The 24,239-nt window shown below is 49.8% G+C and overlaps 1 protein-coding gene and 2 long non-coding RNA genes across 3 annotated transcripts in view; 1 reads left to right on the plus strand and 2 right to left on the minus strand.

Moving 5' to 3' along the window:
* Positions 1 to 24,239, minus strand: part of LOC144671632 (uncharacterized) — a 408,427-nt gene that overhangs the window by 329,594 nt on the left and 54,594 nt on the right. The gene's annotated exons all lie outside the window — the stretch shown is intronic.
* On the minus strand, positions 5,060 to 10,902 carry LOC144671606 (trypsin-like). The gene is made up of 4 exons (XM_078533621.1): positions 10,709 to 10,902; positions 8,986 to 9,245; positions 6,921 to 7,057; positions 5,060 to 5,274 (listed from the first exon to the last, which is right to left on the minus strand). The coding sequence occupies exons 1-4, from the start codon at positions 10,900 to 10,902 to the stop codon at positions 5,125 to 5,127; spliced, it is 741 nt and encodes a 246-aa protein (XP_078389747.1). The 3' UTR covers positions 5,060 to 5,124.
* Positions 10,069 to 24,239, plus strand: part of LOC144671631 (uncharacterized) — a 95,807-nt gene continuing 81,636 nt past the window's right edge. The window contains exons 1-2 of the long non-coding RNA XR_013573971.1: positions 10,069 to 10,171; positions 21,374 to 21,505. This is a non-coding gene — a long non-coding RNA (uncharacterized LOC144671631). The remainder of the gene's footprint in view (positions 10,172 to 21,373; positions 21,506 to 24,239) is intronic.

Here is a 24,239-nt window from a genome sequence, read left to right on the forward strand (position 1 = left end):
CTTGCTGATCCAATTCACCACATTATCAGCCAAGTCATTAATATAGACAACAAACAACAATGGTCCCAGCACAGATCCCTGAGGCACACCACTAGTCACAGACCTCCAACCTGAGAAGCAATCATCCACTACCACTCTCTGTCTTCTCCCACACAGCCAATTTCAAATCCAGTTTACAACCTCCCCATGGATACCAAGTGTCTGAACCTTCTGAACTAACCTTGCATGTGGGACCTTGTCAAAGATCTTACTAACGTCCATGTAGACAACATCCACAGCCTTTCCTTCATCTACTTTCTTGGTAACCTCCTCAAAAAACTCTACAAGGTTCATTAAACACTACCTAACACGCACAAAGCCATGCTGACTATCCTGCATCAGCCCTCGGCTGTCCAAATAATTATATATCCAATCTCTCAGAACACCTTCCAACAATTTACCTACTACAAATGTGTATAGATATACTATATCAATAGCTTGGATGAAGAGACCAAAGGTGTGGTTGCTAAATTTGCCGTTAGCACAAAGATAGGTAGGAAAATAAGTTGTGAAGAGGACATAAGGAGTCTGAAAAGCGTTATAGACAGGTTAAGTGAGTGGGCAAAAAATTGTCAGATGGAGTATAGTGTGGGAAAATGTGAACTTGTCCACTTTGGCAGGAAGAATAGAAAAGTAACATATTGTGTAAATGGAGAGAGATGACGGAACTCTGCAGTGCAGAGGGATCTGGGTGTCCTGGTGTATGAATGACAGAATGTTAGTCTGCAGGTACAGCAGGTGATTGGGAAGGCAAATGAAATGTTGGCCTTTATTGCAAGGGGAATGGGATATAAAAGTAGGGATGTTTTTCTACAATTGTGCAGGGTGTTGGTGAGAGCACATCTGGAGTACTGTGTACAGCTTTGGTCTCCTTATTTAAGAAAGGATATAAGTGTGTTAGAAGCAATTCAGAGAAGGGTGACTTGACTGATTCCTGGGATGAGGGGGTTATCCTATGAGGAAAGGTTGGACAGGCTGGGCCTGTATCCATTGGGGTTTAGAAGAATGAGAGGTGATCTTATTGTGACAGATTAGATTCTGAGGGGACTTGACAGGCTGGATGCTGAGAGGATGTTTCCCCTTGTGGGAGAGACTAGAACTAGGGGGCACAATTTAAAAAAAGGGGTCTCTCATTCAAGATGGAGGTGAGGAGAATTCTTTCTCTCAGAGGGTGGTCAGTCTGTGGAATTCTCTTCCTCAGAGAGCAGTGGAGACAGCGTCACTGAATATATTCAAGACTGAGTTAGAGAGATTTTTGATTGACGAGGGGGTCAAAGTGTATTGAGGGTAGAGAGGAAAGTGGAGCTGAACCACAAACAGGTCAGCCCTGATCTTATCAAATGATGGAGCAAGCTCGAGGGGCCGAATGGCCTACTCCTGCTCCTAAATTGTATGTACTTATGTCAGTATATTTGTATGACTGGGTGGCTGTAAGATTTGTGTGGGAGAATTGGGTTTCTATTCATGGGGTCTGGCAGCAGTACTGGGGAAATGGGGAGGGTTGTAGGGGCTGGAGGAGGTCACAGAGATGGGGAGGATTGTAGGGGCTGAGGAGGTTACAGAGTTTGGGAGGAGTGTAGGGGCTGGAGGAGGTTACAGAGATATGGAAGGGTTGTTGGGGTCTGGAGGAGGTGATATAGAATGGGTTGTTTGTAGGGGGCTTGAGGACGTTTCAGAGATAGGGATGGCTGTAGGGACTGGAGGAGGTTATAGAGATAGGGAGGGTTGTAGGGGCTGGAGGAGATTGGAGAGATAGGGAGGGTTGTAGGTGCTGGCGGAGGTTAAAGAGTTAGGGAAGGTTTTAGGGACTGGAGGAGGTTGGAGAGATAGGGAGGGTTGTAGGTGCTGACGGAGGTTACAGAGATAGGGAGTGTTGTTGGGGCTGGAGGAGGTTACAGAGATATGGATGGTTGTAGGGGCTGGAGGAGGTTACAGAGAAATGGAGGGTTTTGGAGGCTGGAGAAGGTTACAGAAATGGGGAGGTTTGTAGGGGCTGGAGGAGGTTACAGAGATGGGGAGGGTTGTAGGGGCTGGAGAAGGTTGGAAAGATAACAAGTCTTGTAGGGGCTGGAGGATTTTACAGAGAAATGGAGGGTTGTAGGGGCTGGCGGAGGTTACAGAGATAGGGAGGTTTGTAGGGGATGTAGGAGGTAACAGAGATACGGTGTGCTGATGGGGCTGGAGGAGGTAACAGAGATAGGGAGTGTTGTAGGGGCTGGAGAAGGTGACAGGGTTAGGGAGTGTTGTTGTAGGGGCATCAGGAGATTACAGAGATAGGGAGTGTTGTAGGGGCTGGAGGAGATTACATTTATAGGGAGGGTTCTAGGGGTTGTAGGAGGTTACAGAGATAGGGAGGGTTGTAGGGGCTGGAGGAGGTTACAGTGATAGGGAGGGATCTAGGGGCTGGAGGAGGTTACAGAGATAGTGATAATTGTATGGGCTGGAGGAGATTACAGTGATAGGGAGGGATTTAGGGGCTGGAGGAGGTTACAGAGTGAGGGAGTGTTGTATGGGTTGGAGGAGTTTACAGAAACAGGGAGTGTTGTAGGGGCTGGAGGAGGTTACAGAGATAGGGAGGGTTGTAGGGGCTGGAGGAGGTTACAGAGATAGGGAGGGTTGTAGGGGCTGGAGGAGGTTACAGAGATAGGGAGTGTTGTAGGGGCTGTAGGAGGTTACAGAGATAGGGAGGGTTGTAGGGGCTGGAGGAGGTTACAGAGATAGGGAGGGTATGTAGGGGCTGGAGGAGGTTACAGAGATAGGGAGGGTTGTAGGGGCTGGAGGAGATTACAGAGATAGGGAGGGTTGTCGGGACTGGAGGAGGTTACAGAGATAGGGAGGGTTGTAGGAGCTGGAGGAATTTTAAAATCAATATGTTGCTAACCAGGAGCCAATGCTGGTCAGTGAGCACCAGAGATGATAGGTGAGTGGGACTCAGTGCGAGTTAAGACACGGGCAGCAGAGGTTCGGATGACCTCAAGTTTCCGGAGGGTGGAACGTGGGAGAAAAGTCAGGAATTTGTCGGAATAGCCGCATCTGGGGGCAATGCTGGATTGGATGAGGGTTTCAGCAGTAGATGAGATGAGAGGAGACGGGGTCGTGGTGAAGCTGGGCAATGTTGCGGAGGGGGAAATAGGAATGGTTTGACAGTGAGCAAATCTGGGGGTCAAACATGTGGACCCCCACACACACATTTCAGTATATCTGTGATCATACCTGCCGCTCCCAGGAGCAGGGTGAAGAGGAAAGCCTGCATCTTACAGCTTATCCCAGCGCAGGTTAATGATCCCAGTGAATCCCCTGTCCTTTATATATGTGGCTTAAAGTGACAGTCCCAGCAATCGGACGTGGCTAATCATTAATCAGCTTCAAGGCCTCATTTGAGAAGCGAATTCTGGAAGGAGAGACGCTTGTAGCTGTTGACCTCAGGTCTGTATTGATACGTTGTCCAGGCATAAACCCTGAATCAATCACCATTACTGGACAATCAATCACCATTACTGGACAATCAATCACCATTACTGGACAATCAATCTCCATTACTGGACAATCAATCTCCATTACTGGACAATCAATCACCATTACTGGACACGTCCACCCCAAACGCCAGATATTAAATGTCCCACAGCAGAAGTGTAGGAAAGTTGTGACAAAAACTTGCATTCTGATAGCGCCTTGGACAAAGTAAAACGTCCCCCCCACCGAGGTTCTTGGCGGGGATGTGATGAGGCAAAAAGGTTCAGCCCACAAGGGATGGAGGGTCCCTGTGTGACACATCTACCGTGAGTGTCCGCAGCTCGAGGAACTCCAGCTCAGAGACTAATGAGCTGGAGTCCGGGCTTTGGACTCTGCGATGCATCTAGGGTGCAGGAGGTGGAGAGGTGTGGTCACCTGGATTGCGTTGTCCCCAGAGGCGCTCACAGCCCTTAGTCTGGAGTCCTCTGATTGTACTTATGTCAGTATGTTTGTATGACTGTGTGGCTGTAAGATTTGTGTGGGAGAATTGGGTTTCTATTCATGGGGTCTGGCACCAGTACTGGGGAAACGGGGTGGGTTGTAGGGACTGGAGGAGGTTACAGAGATAGGGAGGGTTGTAGGGACTGGAGGATGTTACAAAGTTAGTGAGTGTTGTAGGGGCTGGAGGATGTTACAGAGATGCGGAGGGTTGTCGGGGCTGGAAGATGTTACAGAGACAGGGATTGTTGTAAGGCCTGGAGGAGGCTACAGAGATGGGGAGGGTTGTAGAGGCTGGAGGTGTTCACAGATGGGGAGGGTTGTAACTGCTGCAGGAGGTTACAGAGATGGGGAGGGTTGTAGGGGCTGGAGGATTTTACTGAGATAGGGAGTTTTGTAGGGGTTGGAGAAGGTTACAGATATGGCGAGGGTTGTCTGGGTTGGAGGTTATTACAGAGTTAGGGAGGGTTGTAGGTGCTGGAGGAGGTTTCAGAGATAGGGAGTGTTGTAGGGGTTGGAGGAGGTTTCAGAGATAGGGAGGAGGTGAGGAGGCCATGGAAGGATTTGAAAACCAGAATGGGGATTATAAAATCGATGTGTTGCCCGACCAGGAGCCAATGTAGATCAGCGAGCAACAGGGGCTGCTGGGTACACGAGACTGTGTGTGAGTTAAGACATGGGGACAGCAGATTTTTGGATGTGTTTAAGTTTACGGAAGGAGAAATCTTTGGAATTCTCTCCCCCAGAGAGCTGTGGATGCTCCATCGCTGAATCCATTCAAGACGGAGATGGATAGATGTTTGGGCGCTAAGCGATAAGGAGGGAAAGCGGTGTCGAGGTAGAGTATCAGCCATGATCGTATAGAATGGGGGAAGGAGGCTCGCGGGGCTGAATGGCCTCCTCCTGCTCCTATTTCTGACATCCCTGTGAGGAAAGCAGATTGCCGAGAGGAATGTTGGAATAGTTACAGTCTGGAGGCAGCGAGGGGATGGATGTGGGATTCTGCACGTTCCAAAAGAGATGTAGCAAAAAAAGAATCCAAATGCAACACAACTTGACAATCAATCTTTATTGGGAACTTGCAACATTTTCCTTTCCCTCATTGCAGGTAGTTTCAGGGTTAGGATTCTCCGCTCAGTTTTCAGCCATGACCCTTTGGATCCAGTTGTTGTAGTTACAAACTTTCACAAAGACGCTGGGATGATCCTCCATAGCACAGTCGTATCCCCAGGAAGTAATGCCTTGTAGCTCCCCATTACAGACCACAGGTCCCCCTGAGTCTCCCTGCAGCAAAAAAGACATGGAGTGTAATTCGGAGTGAGGTAGACAAAGTGATAATCGGATGGTCATCCGTAGCTCCCCCGGGATCCCGGTGTGGGACCCGAGCTCGCTGGGTGGTACTCAGTCCGCACAATCAGGAGGTTACGTGTCTGAGTACCAGTCCAGAGCCCCAAAGGACAAGGCTCAGTGCTGAGGGAGTGCTGCACTGTCGGAGGGTCAGTACTGAGGGAGTGCTGCACTGTCGGAGGGTCAGTACTGAGGGAGCGCTGCACTGTCGGAGGGTCAGTACTGAGGGAGCGCTGCACTGTCGAGGGTCAGTGCTGAGGGAGCGCTACACTGTTGGAGGGTCAGTACTGAGGGAGTGCCGCACTGTCGGAGGGTCAGTACTGAGGGAGTGCTGCACTGTCGGAGGGTCAGTACTGAGGTATACTGCACTGTCAGAGGGTCAGTACTGAGGGAGTGCTGCACTGTCGGAGGGTCAGTGCTGAGGGAGCTCTGCACTGTCGAAGGGTCAGTACTGAGGGAGCGCTGCACTGTCGGAGGGTCAGTGCTGAGGGAGCGCTGCATTGTCAGAGAGTCAGTGCTGAGTGAGTGCTGCACTGTCGGAGGGTCAGTACTGAGGGAGTGCTGCACTGTCGGAGGGTCAGTAATGAGGGAGTGCTGCACTGTCGGAAGGTCAGTACTGAGGGAGCACTGCACTGTCAGAGGGTCAGTACTAAGGGAGTGCTGCACTGTTGGTGAGTCAGGGCTAAGGGGGTGCTGCACAGTCGGTGGGTCAGTACTGAGGGAGTGCTGTAAAGTTGGAGACTCAGTATTGTGGGAGTGCTGCACTGTCAGAGGGACAATACTGAGGGAGCACTGCACTGTCATTGGATTAGTAATGAGGGAGTGCTGCACTGTCGGAGGGACAGTGCTGAGGGAGCGCTGCACTGCCAGAGGGTCAGTACTGAGGGAGTGCTACACTGTCAGAAAGTCAATACTGAGGGAGTGCTGCACTGTCGGATGTTCATACTGAGGGAGCGCTGCACTGTCAGAGGGTCAGTACTGAGGGAGCGCTGCACTGCCAGAGGGTCAGTACTGAGGGAGTGCTGCACTGTCGGATGGTCTGTACTGAGGGAGCGCTGCACTGTCGGTGGGTCAGTACTGAGGGAGCGCTGCACTGTCGGTGGGTCAGTACTGATGGAGTGCTGCACTGTCGCATGGTCTGTACTGAGGGAGCGATGCACTGTTAGAGGGTCAGTACTGAGGGAGTGCTGCACTGTCAGAGCGTCATACTTAGGGAGTGCTGCACTGTCGGAGGGTCAGTACTGAGGGAGTGCTGCACTATCGGAGGGTCAGTGCTGAGGGAGTGCTGCACTGTCGGAGGGTCAATACTGAGGGAACGCTGCACTGTCGGAGGGTTAGTACCGAGGGAGTGCTGCACTGTCGGAGGGTCATACTGAGGGAACGCTGCACTGTCGGAGGGTCAGTACTGAGGGAGTGCTGCACTGTCAGAGGGATAAAGGGGCCAAATTGCCTGCTCCTACGCAGCCTCAAATTCAGACATTCCCCATCCCTCAGGTAGAGGTAACCTCTGTCTCTCACCTTGAGAGACTTCCTATTGCTCATGGTTTGATGCATTCGGTCTCACCCTGTCGGGCCACTCTTACCTGGCATGTGCTCTGTCCTCCCTCCAGGTATCCTGAGCAGAACATGTTGTCCGTGAAGTAGGGTGGATAAGCTTTGCGGCAATCAGCATCAGGCAGGATGGGCTGATTCAGGCACTGTAGGACTTCGGGATATTGTACTGAAGGGGAAAGAAATGAGTCAGCACAGTCCGATCCAAACGTGACTCTCCTCCCTCCACGTGCAAGCGACTTAATCAATAGTCTTGCTTACTGAGTGTTGTGTACAGAGCTCTGGTTAAAGCATACACTGGGCATTGAATCCAGGTCTGCTCGCCAAGACACAAAGAGATGTTGGGTTACTGTAGTCAGGGTGGCCAAGAACCTCGTGGCCAGGAGAAGGAGAGCTCAATATGAAACACTGGTGGCCGTCTAGAGTACTGACAATGTTGAATTGGCAGTGGGACATCCCTTGAGGTAGAAGGGATTAAATTGACAGGCATTTGCCAATCGGCAATTGAACTCTGAATGAGCTCAGTTTTTAGATCAATGAGAGGTTGCCCTGTTAAAGGGACAGGCCAACTTAATCAGCAGCAGAATAACTCATTGTGCCCATGTGTAGACTGCTATTAACACCACCTTAATAACAACAGCATACTTGAATTTATATAGAACTGTTAACTTTATAAAACATCCCAAGCTGCTTCATAAGAGCATGAACAAGCTAAATTTGGCATCGGGCTACATAAGGAGATATTAGGGACAGATGACCCAAAGCTCAGTTAAAGGGGCCCGTTTTATGGAGTATTTTAAAGGGGGAGAAAGAGAGAGAGGTGGAGAGGTTTAGGGAGGGAATTCCAGAGCTTAGGGCCCCAGGCAGCTGAAGGCACGGCCGCCAATGGTGGAGCGATGGGAATCGGGGGATGGTTTAGAGGCCGGAATTGGAAGAGCACAGAGATCTCGGCGGATTGTAGGGGTTGGAGGAGGTTACAGAGAAAGGGAGGGTTGTAGGGGCTGGAGGAGGTTACAGAGATAGGGAGGGTTGTAGTAGCTGGAGGACGTTACAGTGATAGGGTGGTTTGTAGGGGCTCGAGGAGGTTACAGCGATAGGGAGTGTGGTCGAGGCTGGAGGGCGTTACAGAGATATGGAGGGTTGTAGGGACTGGAGGAGGTTATAGAGATGGGGTTGTGGGGGCTGGAGGAGGTTACAGAGTTGGGGTTGTAGGGCTTGAGGAGGTTACAGAGATGTGGTTGTAGGGGCTGGAGGAGGTTACACAGATAGGGTTGTAGGGCTTGAGGAGGTTACAGAGATCAGGATGGTTGTAGGGGCTGGAGGAGGTTACAAAGATAGGGAGGGAAAAGCCATGGAGGGATTTAAAAACAAAGGTGTTATTGCTAAAATCAAGCTTAATTGGTTCTGGGTGTGGGGCTGTGAGCACAGGTTTTGGGACTAATGTGGAGAGACTGGAGTAGCTGGGATTGTTCTCCTTAGAGCAGAGAAGGTTAAGGGGGAGATTGAATTGAGATGTTCAAAATCATGAGGGGTTTGGATAGAGTCAATAAGGAGAAACTATTTCCAGCGGCAGGAGGATCGGTAACTAGAGGGACACAGATTGAAGAGAATCGGGAAAAGAACCAGAGGGGGAGATGAGGAGAATTATTTTTTTTGACACAGCGAGTTGTTGTGATCTGGAAGGCGCTGCCTGAAAGGGCGGTGGAAGCAGATTCAATAGGAACTTTCAAAAGGGGGGAATTGTAGATATACTTGAAGGGAGGGATATTATAGGGCTATGTGGGAAAGAGCAGGGGGAGAGTGGGGACTCATTAGATAGATCCTTCAAAGAGCCGGCACATTTCTAGTAAATCTCTGCAATTGTCTCCAAAGCTGGGACAGGTCTCCAGGGAGCAGTGATGTCTACATTTCAGTTATGCCTGGAAAGTGAAGTATTATTGCTTGATCGCACATTCCAACACCCCCCACTGCCCTCCCACTCACCATCCCCTCAAACCAGCGCAGTATTCATTCAGGTTCTAACCAACAGCCCCCTAACCCCAACTCGCCTTCCCGCTCTCCCCTCGACCAACCCCTCACCACCCCGGCCCTCCTTACCTCCGTTAATCACGAGATTCCCCCAGCCAGAGGTGATGCATCCGGTCCCGGCTGTGGCACACTGGCTGGGCAGAGGGATGGGCCTGACGTACCGGTCGAATTTGGCGGGCCAGGCGAGTTTGAGCAGCATGATGTCGTTGTTGAAGTTCATGTGGTCGAACCTGGGGTGCACGATGGCCGAGGCCACTTGGATTCGCTGCTCCGTCCCCTCGGGGTGAGAGAGGTTGTGTTCGCCCAGATGCGCCACGAGGATGCTGGCCCTGGGCAATCAGAGGAGAAGTGCTCAACACTGTCATTTCCCCACTTCCTGTTTCCCGGAAGCCGCCGAATGGTTATCGCGCAGCTGGAGGCCATTCAGCCCGTCGTGTCCCTGTCTGCTCTCTGAAAGAGCAGCTCACCTAACTCCACCCCCCCTGTCCTTTCCCCGTAACCCTGCAAATGTTTCCCCTTCGCATAACAACCTGATTCCCTTTCGAAAGCCTCGATTGAACCTGCCTCCCTCAAACTCTCGGGCAGTGCATTCCAGATCCTAGCCACTCGCAGGGTGAAAAAGTTTCTCCTCATGTCTCCATTGCTTCTTTTACTAATCCCCTTAAATCTGTGCCCCTCTGGTTCTCGATCCTTCCCCACAATGGGAACGGTTTCTCCCTCTCTACCCAGTCCAGACCCCTCGTGATTTTGAACCCCTCTATCAAATCTCCTCTCGACCTTCTCTTCTCCAAGGAGAGACATACATACAAACATACACAAACATACAAACATACACAAACATACATACAAGCATACATATTCCCCAAGGAGAACAGTCCCAGCTCCTCCACTCTCTCCACATTAACTGAAGTTCCTCATCCCTGGATCCATTCTCATGAATCCTTACTGCTCTCTCTCTAATGCCTTCACATCCTTCCTAAAGTGTGGTGCCCAGAGCTGGACACAATCCTCCAGCTGAGGCTGAAGCCCGTGTTTTGTATCTGCTGCTCCTCTTTGGCTTGCTCCTTCCTTTCACTTTGACCCCTGTTTTAATCATTAATTTTGGGTCCTTCTTGCCAACAAGAATAAGAAAAGAATGTAGAGGAGGCCAGTGTCAAACTGCCCCCTCCCTACCCGGGCATTAGTCATCGGGAGTTTTGCCTTTTTTTGGAGGTTTTTGGGGGATGATGAAGTTTCTATATAGCGTTTTTGGAGGGTGAGTGCACATATTGTGATACAGAAAGTATGAGAAATGTCTGCAAGAGAACCCTTATTACTCCATCATTGTTTATATGTGTGCGCTGTAAGATTGTATGCTTGGACATCTGTATGTTCATGTTTTTGTCTCTGTATCATTCAGTGTTGATTTGTGTATGATTGTATATGTTTGTATGTATGTTTGTCTATGTTTGTATGTTTATGAGTGTTTGTGTGTGTTTGTGAGTGTTCATATGTTTGTGCATGTTTACATGTTTGTGCATGCTTGTATGTATGTTTGTATGTTTGTGTACGCTTGTATGTATGTTTGAGTATGTTTGTATGTTTGTCTATGTTTGCATGTATGGATGCTTGTGTATGTTTGTGAGTGTATGTCTCCGTATGTATGTATGTTTGTGAGTGTTTGTATGTTTGGGTATGTTTGTATGTATGTTTGTGGACATTTGTATGTTTGTGTATGTTTGTATGTTTGTGTATGTTTGTATGTTTGTGTATGTTTTTTTTTGCTTGTTGCTGTGATCATCTCTGGACTTACGGTTGGTAACAATGAGCAGCTGACACTATCCACCGGTCGTTTATCAGGGAGCCCCCACACCAGCGATTCCCATTATAGGTCAGAAAAACCTGCCAGGGCATAGAGTGAGGATAACAATTCTGGCCGTTAATGATCTTCACATTCGCAGGAGCAGCAGCTGAGTAAGGAAAAATACAGAGAGTGAGGGTCATCATCTGATTGCACACACGCACCCACAGTCACACACACACACTTACACACAATCACACACAAACACACACACGCTTACGCGGTCACAAACACATACACGCTTACACACAATCACACACACACAAATACACACACTTACAAAATCACACACATACTTACACACATCTACACACACGCACATCCACACAGTCACACAAATACACACACCCACACAAATACGCACAGTCACACAAATACGCACAGACACAGAAATACGCAAAGTCACACAATTACGCGCACACACACAGTCACACACACACACACACACACAGTCACACACACAGACAGTCACACACACACAAACACACAGACAGTCACACACATACACACAGTCACACACGCAGACACACACAGTCACACACACACAGTCACACACACACACACACACAAACACACTTACGCACAGGCACGCAGTCACATACACACAAATACTCACACATACACACAGTCGCACACACACACAAATACACACATACACACAAAAACACAAACACACACAACTACACACACACATGAACGCAGTCACACACACGTGCAAATACACACACTTACACACAGACAAACACACACAGTCACACTCACACATAAATTAACACACACACGCACACTCACAGTCACACTCACATACACACTCTGAGACACACCCACACACAATACATACACTTACACACTGTCACACACACACAAATACACACATTTACACACAGTCACAAACACACAAATACACACACTTACACACACAGAGTCACAGTCACACACAAATAAAGACACAATCACACTCATACACAAAAACACACACCCAGTCTCACACGTGCAGGCACATACACGGACACACACACATATACACACACACAAATACACAAACTCATACACATAGACACATGGACACTCACTCACACACACACGTACACACTTACATTCAGACACACGCACACAAACACACACACACTCACAAATGTACACGCACACACAAACACACATCCATTCTCTCACAAACACATACACACAATCTCATATACACACACACAAATACACACATCCACGCCTGTACATGTACACATACACAGACACACACACACAAATACATACACTCACACACATACACACGGTCACATATGCACACACACAGACACTTAGCAACAACAAGATCTTGCGTTTCTATAGTGCCTTTAACATAATGAAACAGCTTCACAGGGTTGATTATCAAACAAAGTATCTCGCTGAGTCACATAAAGAGACTTCAGGGACAGGCAGCCAAAGGTTTAGTCATAATGATTGGATTTTAAGAGCGTTTTAAAGGAGGAGGGAGAGAGTGAGAAAGAGAGACAGAGAGAGATGGAGAGGTTTAGGGAGGGACTTCCAGAGCTTAGGGCCCCAGGCAGCTGAAGGCACGGCCGCCAATGGTGGAGCGATGGGAATCGGGGGATGGTCAAGAGGCCGGAATTGGAGGAGAGCAGAGATCTCGGAGGGTTGTAGGGACTGGAGGAGGTTACAGAGATAGGGAGGTGAGATAGGGAGGTTTTTAGGGCCTGGATGAGGTTACAGGTATAGGGAGGGTTGTAGGCGCTGGAGGAGGCTACAAAGATAGGGAGGGTTGTAGGGGCTGGAGGAGGTTACAGAGTGAGGGAGGGTTGTAGGTGCTGGAGGAGGTTACAGAGATAGGGAGGGTTGTAGAGGCTGGAGGAGGTTACAGAGACAGGGAAGGTTGAGGGGACTGGAGGAGGTTACAGAGATAGGGAGGGTAATAGGGGCTGGAGGAGGTTACAGAGATAGGGAGGGTTGTAGGGGTTGGAGGAATTTTAAAAACAATATGTTGCTAACCAGGAGCCAATGCTGGTCAGTGAGCACCAGAGATGATAGGTGAGTGGGACTCAGTGCGAGTTAAGACACGGGCAGCAGAGGTTCGGATGACCTCATGTTTCCGGAGGGTAGAACGTGGGAGAACAGTCAGGGATTTGTCGGAATAGTCGCATCTGGGGGCAATGCTGGATTGGATGAGGGTTTCAGCAGTAGATGAGATGAGAGGAGACAGGGTCGGGGTGAAGCTGGGCAATGTTGCGGAGGTGGAAATAGGAATGGCTTGACAGTGAGCAAATCTGGGGCTCAAATGTGACCCCGAGGTTACAAGCTGACAGGTTCAGTCTCAGACTGTTGCAAGGGAAAGGAATGGGGATGGGTAGCCAGGGAGAGGAGACATTGCCAGACAAGCAGCCACGCTTGTGGACCCCCACACACACATTTCAGTATATCTGTGATCATACCTGCTGCTCCCAGGAGCAGGGTGAAGAGGAAAGCCTGCATCTTACAGCTTATCCCGGCGCAGGTAATGATCCCAGTGAAGCTCCTGTCCTTTATATATGTGGCTTAAAGTGACAGTCCCAGCAATCGGACGTGGCTAATCATGAATCAGCTTCAAAACCTCGTTTGAGAAGAGAATTCTGGAAGGAGAGACGCTTGTAGCTGTTGACCTCAGGTCTGTATTGATACGTTGTCCAGGCGCAAACCCTGAATCAATCACCATTACTGGACAATCAATCACCATTACTGGACAATCAATCACCATTACTGGACAATCAATCACCATTACTGGACAATCAATCTCCATTACTGGACAATCAATCACCATTACTGGACAATCAATCTCCATTACTGGACAATCAATCACCATTACTGGACAATCAATCACCATTACTGGACACGTCCACCCTGCACGCCAATTACGACAAAAACGTGCATTCCGATAGCGCCTTGGACAAAGTAAAACGTCCCCCCCCAACCACCGAGGTGCTTCTCGGGGATGTGATGAGGCAAAAATGTTCAGCCCACGAGGGATGGAGGGTCCCTGTGTGACACATCTACCGTGAGTGTCCGCAGCTCGAGGAACTCCAGCTCAGAGACTAATGAGCTGGAGTCCGGCCTTTGGACTCTGCGATGCATCTAGGGTGCAGGAGGTGGAGAGGTGTGGTCACCTGGATTGTGTTGTCCCCAGAGGCGGTCACAGCCCTTAGGCTGGAGTCCTCTGATTGTACTTATGTCAGTATGTTTGTATGACTGTGTGGCTGTAAGATTTGTGTGGGAGAATTGGGTTTCTATTCATGGGGTCTGTCACCAGTACTGGGGAAACGGGGAGGGTTGTCGGGGCTGGAGGAGGTTACAGAGATAGGGAGGGTTGAAGGTGCTGGAGGACGTTACAGAGATAGGGAGTGTTGTAGGGGCTGGAGAAGGTTACAGAGATAGGGAGGGTTGTAGGGGCTGGAGGAGGTTACAGCGATAGGCAGGGTTGTAGGGGCTGGAGGGGTTCACAGAGATGGGGAGTGTTGTAGGGGCTGGAGGTGTTCACAGAGATAGGGAGGGTTGTAGTGGCTGGAGGAGTTTACAGAGGTAGGGAGATTTGTAGGTGCTGGAGGATGTTACAGAGATACGGAGGGTTGTATGGGCTGGAGGAGGTTACAGAGATAGAATGAGTTGTGAGGTTTGGAGGTAATTACAGAGATGGGGAGTGTTGTAGGGGCTGCAGGAGGTTACAGAAATAAGGAGGGTTGTAGGGGCTCGAGGAGTTTACAGAGATAGGGAGAATTGTAGTGGCTGGAGGAGGTTACAGAGATGGGGTTTGTTGTAGGTGCTGGAGGAGGTTATAGATATAGGTTGATTTGTAGTGGATAGAGTAGGTTACAGAGATAAGGAGGGATGTAGGGGCTGGAGGAGGTTACAGAGATAGGGAGGTTTGAAGGGGCTGGAGGAGGTTACAGAGATAAGGCAGGTTGTATGGGCTGGAGGTGTTCACAGAGATGGGGAGGCTTGAGCTGCTGGAGGAGGTTACCGAGATGGGTATGGTTGTAGGGGCTCGAACATGTTACAGAGATAAGGAGGGTTGCAGGTGCTGGAAAAAGGTTACATAGATAGGGTAGGTTGTATGTGCTGGAGGATGTTACAATGATATGGACGGTTGTATGGGCTGGGGTAGGTTACAGAGATAGGGAGGGTTGTGGGGTTTCGAGGAGGTTACAGAAATGGGGAGTGTTGTAGGGGCTGGAGGAGGTTGAAGAGATAGGGAGGTTTGTAGGTGCTGGATGAGGTTACAGAGATAGGGAGGGTTAAGCGGCTGCAGGAGTTTACAGAGATAGGGAGTGTTTTAGTGGCGGCTGGAGGTTACAGCGATAGGGAGGGTTGTAGGAGCTAGAGGAGGTTACAGATGGGGAGTGTTGTGGGGCTGGAGGAGGTTCTAGAGATAGGTTGGGTTGTAGGGGCGGGAGGAATTTGGGTGTTAGTGAGTGTTGTAGGTGCTGGAGGAGGTTACAGAGACACGGTGGGTTGTTTGGGCTGGAAGAGGTTGCAGTGAAAGGCAGTGTTGTAGGGGCTGTAGGGGGTTATCGAGATATGGAGGGTTTTAGGGTCTGGAGGTGGTTACAAAAATAAGGAGAATTGTAAATGCTGGAGATGGATACAGAGATCGGGAGTGTTGTAAGGCCTGTAGGAGTCTACAGAGATAGGGAGGTTCGTAGGGGCTGGGGGAGGTCACAGAGATGGGGAGGGTTGTAGGGGCTGGAGGAGGTTGAAGAGATAGGGAGGTTTGTAGGTGCTGGAGGAGGTTGCAGAGATAGGGAGTGTTGTAGGGGCCAGAGGAGGTAACAGAGATAGTGAGTGTTGCAGGGGGTCGAGGAGTTTACAGAGATAGGGAGTGTTGTAGTGGCTGGAGAAGGTTACAGAGTTTGGCGGTGTTGTAGGGGCTGGAGAAGGTTACAGAGATAGGGAGTGTTGTAGGGACTGGAGGAGGTTACAGCGATAGGGAGGGTTGTACGGGCTGGATGTGTTCACAGAGATGGGGAGCGTTGTAGGGGCTGTAGGTGTTCACAGAGATGGGGAGCGTTGTAACTGCTGGAGGAGGTTGCAGAGATGGGGAGGGTTGTAGGGGCTGGAGGAGTTTACAGAGCTAGGGAGATTTGTAGCTGCTGGAGGATGTTGCAGAGATACGGAGGGTTGTATGGGCTGGAGGAGGTTACAGAGATACGGAGGGTTGTATGGGCTGGAGGAGGTTACAGAGATAGAGTGAGTTGTGGGGTTTGGAGGAGGTTACAGAGATGGGGTTTGTTGTAGGTGCTGGAGGAGGTTATAGAGATAGGTTGAGTTGTTGGGGTTGGAGTAGGATACAGGGAGAGGGAGTGTTGTGGGGGCTGGAGGAGGTTACAGAGATAAGGAGAATTGTAGTGGCTGGAGGAGGTTACAGAGATGGGGAGGGATGTTGGGGCTAGAGGAGGTTACAGAGAAAAGGAGGGATGTAGGGGCTGGAGGAGCTTACAGAGATAGGGAGGTTTTAAGGGGCTGGAGGAGGTTACAGATATAAAGCAGATTGTAGGGGCTGGAAGAGGTTGCAGAGAAAGGGAGGGTTGTGGGGGTTCGAGGAGTTTACAGAGATGGGGAGTGTTGTAGGGGCTGGAGGAGGTTGAAGAGATAGGGAGGATTGTAGGTGCTGGATGAGGTTACAGAGATAGGTTGGGTTGTAGCGGCTGCAGGAGTTTACAGAGATATGGAGTGTTTTAGTGGCGGGTGGAGGTTACAGAGATAGGGAGTTTTGTAGGGGCTAGTGGAGTTTACAGATGGAGAGTGTTGTAGGGGCTGGAGGAGGTTATAGAGATAGGTTGGGTTGTAGGGGCGGGAGGAATTTGGAGTTAGTGAGTGTTGTAGGTGATGGAGGAGGTTACAGAGATACGGTGGGTTGTTTGGGCTGGAGTAGGTTGCAGAGAAAGGCAGTGTTGTCGGGGCTGTAGGGGGTTTTCGAGATATGGAGGGTTGTAGGGTCTGGAGGCGGTTACAAAGATAAGGAGAATTGCAAATGCTGGAGGAGGTTACAGAGATGGGGAGTGTTGTAGGGTCTGGATGAGGCTACAGAGATGCGGATGGTTGTCGGGGCTGGAAGAGGTTACAGAGATAGGGATTGTTGTAAGGCCTGCAGGAGGCTACAGAGATAGGGAGAGTTGTAGGGGCTGGAGGAGGTCACAGATATGGCAAGAGTTTTAGGGGCTGGAGGTGTTCACAGAGATGGGGAGGGTTGTAGGGGCTGGAGGAGGTTGAAGAGATAGGGAAGTTTGTAGGGGCCAGAGGAGGTTACAGAGATAGTGAGTGTTGTAGGAGCTGGAGGAGTTTACAGAGATAGGGAGTGTTGTAGGGGCTGGAGAAGGTTACAGAGTTTGGCAGTGTTGTAGGGGCTGGAGGAGTTTACAGAGATAGGGAGGGTTGTAGGGGCTGGAGAAGGTTACAGAGATAGGGAGTGTTGTAGGGACTGGAGGAGGTTACAGCGATAGGGAGGGTTGTACGGGCTGGAGGAGGTCACCGAGATGGGGAGGGTTGTAGGGGCTGGATGTTTTCACAGAGATGGGGAGGGTTGTAACTGCTGGAGGAGGTTACAGAGATGGGGAGGGTTGTAGGGGCTGGAGGATGTTACAAAGATACTGAGGGTTGTATGGGCTGGAGGAGGTTACAGAGATAGAGTGAGTTGTGGAGTTTGGAGGAAGTTACAGAGATGGGGAGTGTTGTAGAGGCTGGAGGACGTCACAGAAATATGGAGGGCTGTAGGGGCTGGAGGAGGTTACAGAGATAGCAAGTGTTGTAGGGTCTGGAGGAGGTTTCAGAGATAGGGAGGGTTGTCGTGGCTGGAGGAGGTTACAGAGATGGGGAGGTTTGAAGGGGCTGAAGGAGGTTACAGAGATAAGGCAGGTTGTAGGGGCTGGAGGAGGTTACAGCAATAGGGAGGGTTGTAGGGACTAGAGGAGGTCACAGAGATAGGGAGGGTTGTAGGGGCTGGAGGATGTTACAGAGAGAGGGAGGGTTGCTGGTGCTGGAGGAAGTAACAGAGATAGGGATGGTTGTGGGTGTTCAAGGAGGTTACAGAGATAGGGAGGTTTGTAGGTGCTGGATGAGGTTACAGAGATAGGGAGGGAGGGTTGTAGCGGCTGCAGGAGTTTACAGAGATATGGAGTGTTTTAGTGTCGGGTGGAGGTTGCAGAGATATGGAGTTTTGTAGGGGCTAGAGGAGGTTACAGATGGAGAGTGTTGTAGAGATAGGTTGGGTTTTTGGGGCGATAGGAATATGGGTGTTAGTGAGTGTTGTAGGTGCTGGAGGAGGTTACAGAGATACGGTGGGTTGTTTCGGCTGGAGTAGGTTGCAGAGAAAGGCAGTGTTGTAGGGGCTGTAGGGGGTTATCGAGATATGGAGTGTTGTAGGGTCTCGAGGTGGTTACAAAGATAAGGAGAATTGTAAATGCTGGAGGAGGTTACAGAGATGGGGAGTGTTGTAGGGGCTGGAGGTGTTTACAGAGATAGGGAGGGTCATAGGGCTGGAGGAAGTTACAGAGATAGGGAGGGGTGTAGTGACTGGAGGAGGTTACAGAGATAGTGAGGTGTGTAGAGGCTGGAGGAGGTTACAGCGATAGGGAGGGTTGTAGGGGCTGGAGGAGGTTACAGAGATAATGAGAGTTGTAGGGGCTGGAGGAGGTTACAAAGATAGGGAGGGTTATAGGGTTTGGGGGATGATACAGAGATAAGGAGGGTTGTAGGGGCTGGAGGAGTTTACAGTGATAGGGAGGGTTCTAGGGGTTTGAGGGGGTTACAGAGATAGGGAGGGTTATATGGGCTGGAGGAGGTTACAGAGATAGGGAGTGTTGTAGGGGCTGGAGGAGTTTACAGTGATAGGGAGGGTTCTAGGGGTTTGAGGAGGTTACGGAGATAGCGATGGTTTTAGGCGTTGTGGAAGGTAACAGAGGTAGGGAGGCCTTAACGGACTGGCGGTGGTTACAGAGTTAGGGAGTGTTGTAGGGGCTGGAGAAGGTTACAGCGACAGGGAATGTTGTTGTAGGGGCTGGAGGAGGTTACAGCGGCAGGGAATGTTGTTGTAGGGGCTGGAGGAGGTTACAGAGATAGGGAGTGTTGTAGGGGCTGGAGAAGGTTGCAGCGGTAGGGAATGTTGTTGTAGGGGCTGGAGGAGTTTACAGTGATAGGGAGGGTTCTAGGGGTTTAGGGAGGTTACAGCGATAGGGAGGGTTATAGAGGCTGGAGGAGGTTATAGAGATAGGGAGGGTTGTAGAGGCTGGAGGAGGTTACAGAGATAGGGCAGCTTTTAAGGCTTGGAATAGGTCACTGAGATCGGGAGGGCTTTAGGCGCTGGAGGAGGTTACAGAGATATGGAGGGTTGTAGGAGCTGGAGGACGTTACAGAGATAGGGAGTGTTGTAGGGACTGGAGGAGCTTACATAGATAGGGAGTGTTGTAGGGGTTGGAGGAGTTTACAGAGACAGGGAATGTTGTAGGGGCTGGAGAAGTTTACAGAGATATGGAGAGTTGTAGGGGCTGGAGGGGGTTACAGAGATAGGGAGTGTTGTAGGGGCTGGAGGAGGTTACAGAGATAGGGAGTGTCGTAGGTGCTGGAGGAGGTTACAGAGATAGGGAGTGTTGTAGGGGTTGGAGGAGTTTACAGAGACAGGGAATGTTGTAGGGGCTGGAGAAGTTTACAGAGATATGGAGAGTTGTAGGGGCTGGAGGGGGTTACAGAGATAGGGAGTGTTGTAGGGGCTGGAGGAGGTTACAGAGATAGGGAGTGTCGTAGGTGCTGGAGGACGTTACAGAGATAGGGAGTGTTGTAGGGGCTGGAGGAGGTTACAGAGATAGGGTGGGTTGTAGGTGCTGGAGGAGGTTACAGAGATAGGGAGGGTTGTAGGGGCTGGTGGAATATTAAAATCAATATGTTGCTAACCAGGAGCCAATGCTGGACAATCAATCTCCATTACAGGACAATAAATCACCATTACTGGACAATCAATCTCCATTACTGGACACGTCCACCCCACACGCCAATTACGACAGAAACATGAATTCTGATAGCGCCTAGGATAAAGTAAAACGTCCCCCCACCACCGAGATCCTTTGCGGGGATGTGATAAGGCAAAAAGGTGCAGCCCACAAGGGATGGAGGGTCGCTGTGTGACACATCTACCGTGAGTGTCCGCAGCTCGAGGAACTCCAGCTCAGAGACTAATGAGCTGGAGTCCGGGCTTTGGACTCGGCGATGCATCTAGGGTGCAGGAGGTGGAGAGGTGTGGTCACCGGGATTGCGTTGTCCCCAGAGGCGCTCACAGCCCTTAGTCTGGAGTCCTCTGATTGGGTCGGTACTCAGGGACTGGAGGGCGTGACTGCGGGTGAGGAAGTCTTGGGGGCCGAGGAGGTAGAAGTGGGGGGGCCCTCAGCCCTTTGCACTTGTCCATCAGGCTCGAGGCCCTTGCAGCTCGTCTGGATGAAAGTGGGGGCTGCAGTGTGGACAAGCGAGCTGACCAGGGCATCATGCTGCAGGACGCCATTCAAGTGGAGGGAGGTGGGGTGTAAATAGGAATGTAATGTTCGTGGGGGGACTGTTTGGTGAGGACAATAAAGACAGTTCTCCCCGAACGGTTGGGTTGCCTGCTCGGTTCCAGGCTTAAGGACAGCTCCTCGGGTCTGGAGAGGAACCTGGAGTGGGAGAGGAAGGACCCAGTGGTCGTGGTCCGCGTGGGTACCAATGGCATCGGCAGGACTTCTGAGGGAGTCTGAGCAGCTGTGGGTTAAACTGAAAAGCAGAACCAAAAAGGCACTAATCTCTGGGTTACTATCTGAGCCGCGAGCACATTGGCATGGGGCAAATAAGGTCAGAGAGTTTATTATTCATGATGATAATAATAATAGCAACAATGAGAAAATAATGGGGAATACGGAAATGGTAGACGCATTAAACAGATATTTTGTGTCTCTCTTCAGTGTAGAAAACACAAATAACATCCCAGGAATGCTTGTAAATCGAGTGGTGAAAGGGAGGGAGGAACTTACACAGTTTTAGTCACCAGAGAAAGGGAACTGAGAAAATGATTAAAACTAAAAGCTGACAAGTTCCCAGGTTCTGATAGACTTCATCCTCGGGTCCCAAAAGAAGTAGCTGCTGAGATCGGTGACGCATTGGTTGTAATTTTCCAAAATTCCCTAGATTCAGGAAAGGTCCCATGAGATTGGAAAATAGTAAATGTGACTCCTCTTTTCAGGAAGGGAAGGAGACAGAGAGCAGGAAACTGCAGGCGAGTTAGCTTAACATCTGTCAGAAGGAAATGTTAGAATCTATTATTAAGGGGGTTATTGCAGGGCACTTGGAAATATGTGAGACAGAGTCAATATGGTTTTGTGAAAGGGAAATTGTGTTTGACAAATTTATTGGAGTTCTTTGAGGATGTAACAAGCAATGTGGACAAAGGGGGAACCTGTAGATGTGGTGTACTTGGATTTCCAAAAGGCATTTGATAAGGTGCCAGTTCAAAGGTTGCTACACAAGGTAAGAGTTGATGGTGTAGGGGGAAGCATGGATAGAGGATTGGATGGCTAACAGGAAGTAAAAGGTAGGGATCAATTTTTTTCATTTTAGGGTTGGCAGGATGTAACTAGCGGAGTGACATTGACATCATTGCTTAGACCTCAACTACTTACAATCTATATCAATAGCTTGGATGAAGAGACCAAATGTATGGTTGCGAAATTAGGCGATGGCACAAAGATAGGTAGGAAAGTAAGTTGTGAAGAGGACATAAGGAGTCTGAAAAGCGTTATAGACAGGTTAAGTGAGTGGGCAAAAAATTGTCAAATGGAGTATAATGTGGGAAAATGTGATCTTGTCCACTTTGGCAGGAAGAATAGAAAAGTAGCATGTTGTGTAAATGGAGAGAGATGACGGAACTCTGCAGTGCAGAGGGATCTGGGTGTCCTGGTGTATGAATGACAGAATGTTAGTCTGCAGGTACAGCAGGTGATCGGGAAGGCAAATGAAATGTTGGCCTTTATTGCAAGGGGAATGGGATATAAAAGTAGGGATGTTTATCTACAATTGTGCAGGGTGTTGATGAGAGCACATCTGGAGTACTGTGTACAGCTTTGGTCTCCTAATTTAAGAAAGGATATAAGTGTGTTAGATGCAATTCAGAGAAGGGTGACTTGACTGATTCCTGGGATGACGGGGTTTATCCTATGAGGATAGGTTGGACAGGCTGGGCCTGTATCCATTGGAGTTTAGAAGAATGAGAAGTGATCTTATTGCGACAGATAAGATTCTGAGGGGAATTGACAGGGTGGATGCTGAGAGGATGTTTCCCCTTGTGGGAGAGACTAGAACTGGGGGCACAATTTAAAAAAAGGGGTCTCTCATTCACGATGGAGGTGAGGAGAATTCTTTCTCTCAGAGGGTAGTCAGTCTGTGGAATTCTCTTCCTCAGAGAGCAGTGGAGACAGGGTCACTGAATATATTCAAGACTGAGTTAGAGAGATTTTTGATTGACGAGGGGGTCAAAGGGTCCAGGGGGTAGAGAGGAAAGTGGAGCTGAACCACAAACAGGTCAGCCATGGTCTTATCAAATGATGGAGCAGGCTCGAGGGGCCGAATGGCCTACTCCTGCTCCTAAATTGTATGTACTTATGTCAGAATGTTTGTATGACTGTGTGGCTGTAAGATTTGTGTGGGAGAATTGGGTATCTATTCATGGGGTCTGGCACCAGTACTGGGGAAACGGGGAAGGTTGTGGGGGCTGGAGGAGGTCACAGAGATAGGGAGTGTTGTAGGGGCTGGAGGAGTTACAGAGATATGGAGGATTGTAGGGGCTGGAGGAGGTTACAGAGATAGGGAGGGCTGTAGGTGCTGGAGGAGGTTACAGAGATAGGGAGGGTTGTAGGGGCTGGAGGAGTTTACAGAGATAGGGAGGGTATGTAGGGGCTGGAGGAGGTTACAGAGATAGGGAGGGTTGTAGGGGCTGGAGGAGGTTACAGAGATAGGGAGGGTTGTAGGGGCTGGAGCAGGTTACATAGATAGGGAGGGTTGTAGGGTCTGGAGGAGGTTACAGAGATAGGGAGGGTTGTAGGGGTTGGATGAATTTTAAAATCAATATGTTGCTAACCTGGAGCCAATGCTGGTCAGCGAGCGCCTGGGATGATAGGTGAGTGGGACTCAGTGCGAGTTAAGACACGGGCAGCAGAGGTTCGGATGACCTCAAGTTTACGGAGGGTGGAACGTGGGAGAACAGTCAGGGATTTGTCGGAATAGCCGCATCTGGGGGCAATGCTGGATTGGATGAGGGTTTCAGCAGTAGATGAGATGAGACGAGACGGGGTCGGGGTGAAGCTGGGCAATGTTGCGGAGGGGGAAATAGGAATGGCTTGACAGTGAGCAAATCTGGGGCTCAAATGTGACCCCGAGGTTACAAGCTGACAGGTTCAGTCTCAGCCTGTTGCCAGGGAAAGGAATGGGGATGGGTAGCCAGGGAGAGGAGACATTGCCAGACAAGCAGCCACGCTTGTGGACCCCCACACACACATTTCAGTATATCTGTGATCATACCTGCCGCTCCCAGGAGCAGGGTGAAGAGGAAAGCCTGCATCTTACAGCTTATCCCAGCGCAGGGAATGATCCCAGTGAAGCTCCTGTTCTTTATATATGTGGCTTAAAGTGACAGTCCCAGCAATCGGACGTTGCTAATCATGAATCAGCTTCAAAACCTCATTTGAGAAGCGTATTCTGGAAGGAGAGACGCTTGTAGCTGTTGACCTCAGGTCTGTATTGATACGTTGTCCAGGAACAAACCCTGAATCAATCACCATTACTGGACAATCAATCACCATTACTGGACAATCAATCTCCATTACTGGACAATCAATCACCATTACTGGACAATCAATCTCCATTACTGGACAATCAATCTCCATTACTGGACAATCAATCTCCATTACTGGACAATCAATCACCATTACTGGACAATCAATCACCATTACTGGACAATCAATCTCCATTACTCGACAATCAATCACCATTACTGGACACGTCCACCCTCCACGCCGGTTACGACAAAAACTTGCATTCCGATAGCGCCTTGGACAAAGTGAAACATCCCCCACCCCCCACCTAGGTGATTCGCGGGGATGTGATGAGGCAAAAAGGTGCAGCCCACAAGGGATGGAGGGTCCCGGTGTGACATCTAGGGTGCAGGAGGTGGAGAGGTGAGGTCACCTGGATTGTGTTGTCCCCAGAGGCGGTCACAGCCCTTAGGCTGGAGTCCTCTGATTGTACTTATGTCAGTATGTTTGTATGACTGTGTGGCTGTAAGATTTGTGTGGGAGAATTGGGTTTCTATTCATGGGGTCTGGCACTAGTACTGGGGAATTGGGGAGTATTGTAGGGGCTGGAGGAGATTACAGAGATAGGGGGGCTTGTAGGGGCTGGAGTAGGTTACAGAGACAGGGAGTGTTGTAGGGGCTGCAGG

This window comes from Cetorhinus maximus, chromosome 33 (genome assembly GCF_964194155.1).
Source record: "Cetorhinus maximus chromosome 33, sCetMax3.hap1.1, whole genome shotgun sequence".
Classification (NCBI taxonomy): Eukaryota; Metazoa; Chordata; class Chondrichthyes; order Lamniformes; family Cetorhinidae; genus Cetorhinus; species Cetorhinus maximus.

What these genes read in the sequence shown, in the direction of transcription:
- LOC144671606 (XM_078533621.1), bottom strand. Translation starts at nt 10,902, where the DNA reads ATGATGACCCTCACTCTCTGTATTTTTCCTTACTCAGCTGCTGCTCCT. An exon ending in GAATCTCGTGATTAACGGAG is followed by an intron (nt 7,058 to 8,985) that starts GTAAGGAGGGCC and finishes TTTCCCCTTCAG; the next exon opens with TACAATATCCCGAAGTCCTA. An exon ending in GAGGACAGAGCACATGCCAG is followed by an intron (nt 5,275 to 6,920) that starts GTAAGAGTGGCC and finishes TTTTTGCTGCAG; the next exon opens with GGAGACTCAGGGGGACCTGT.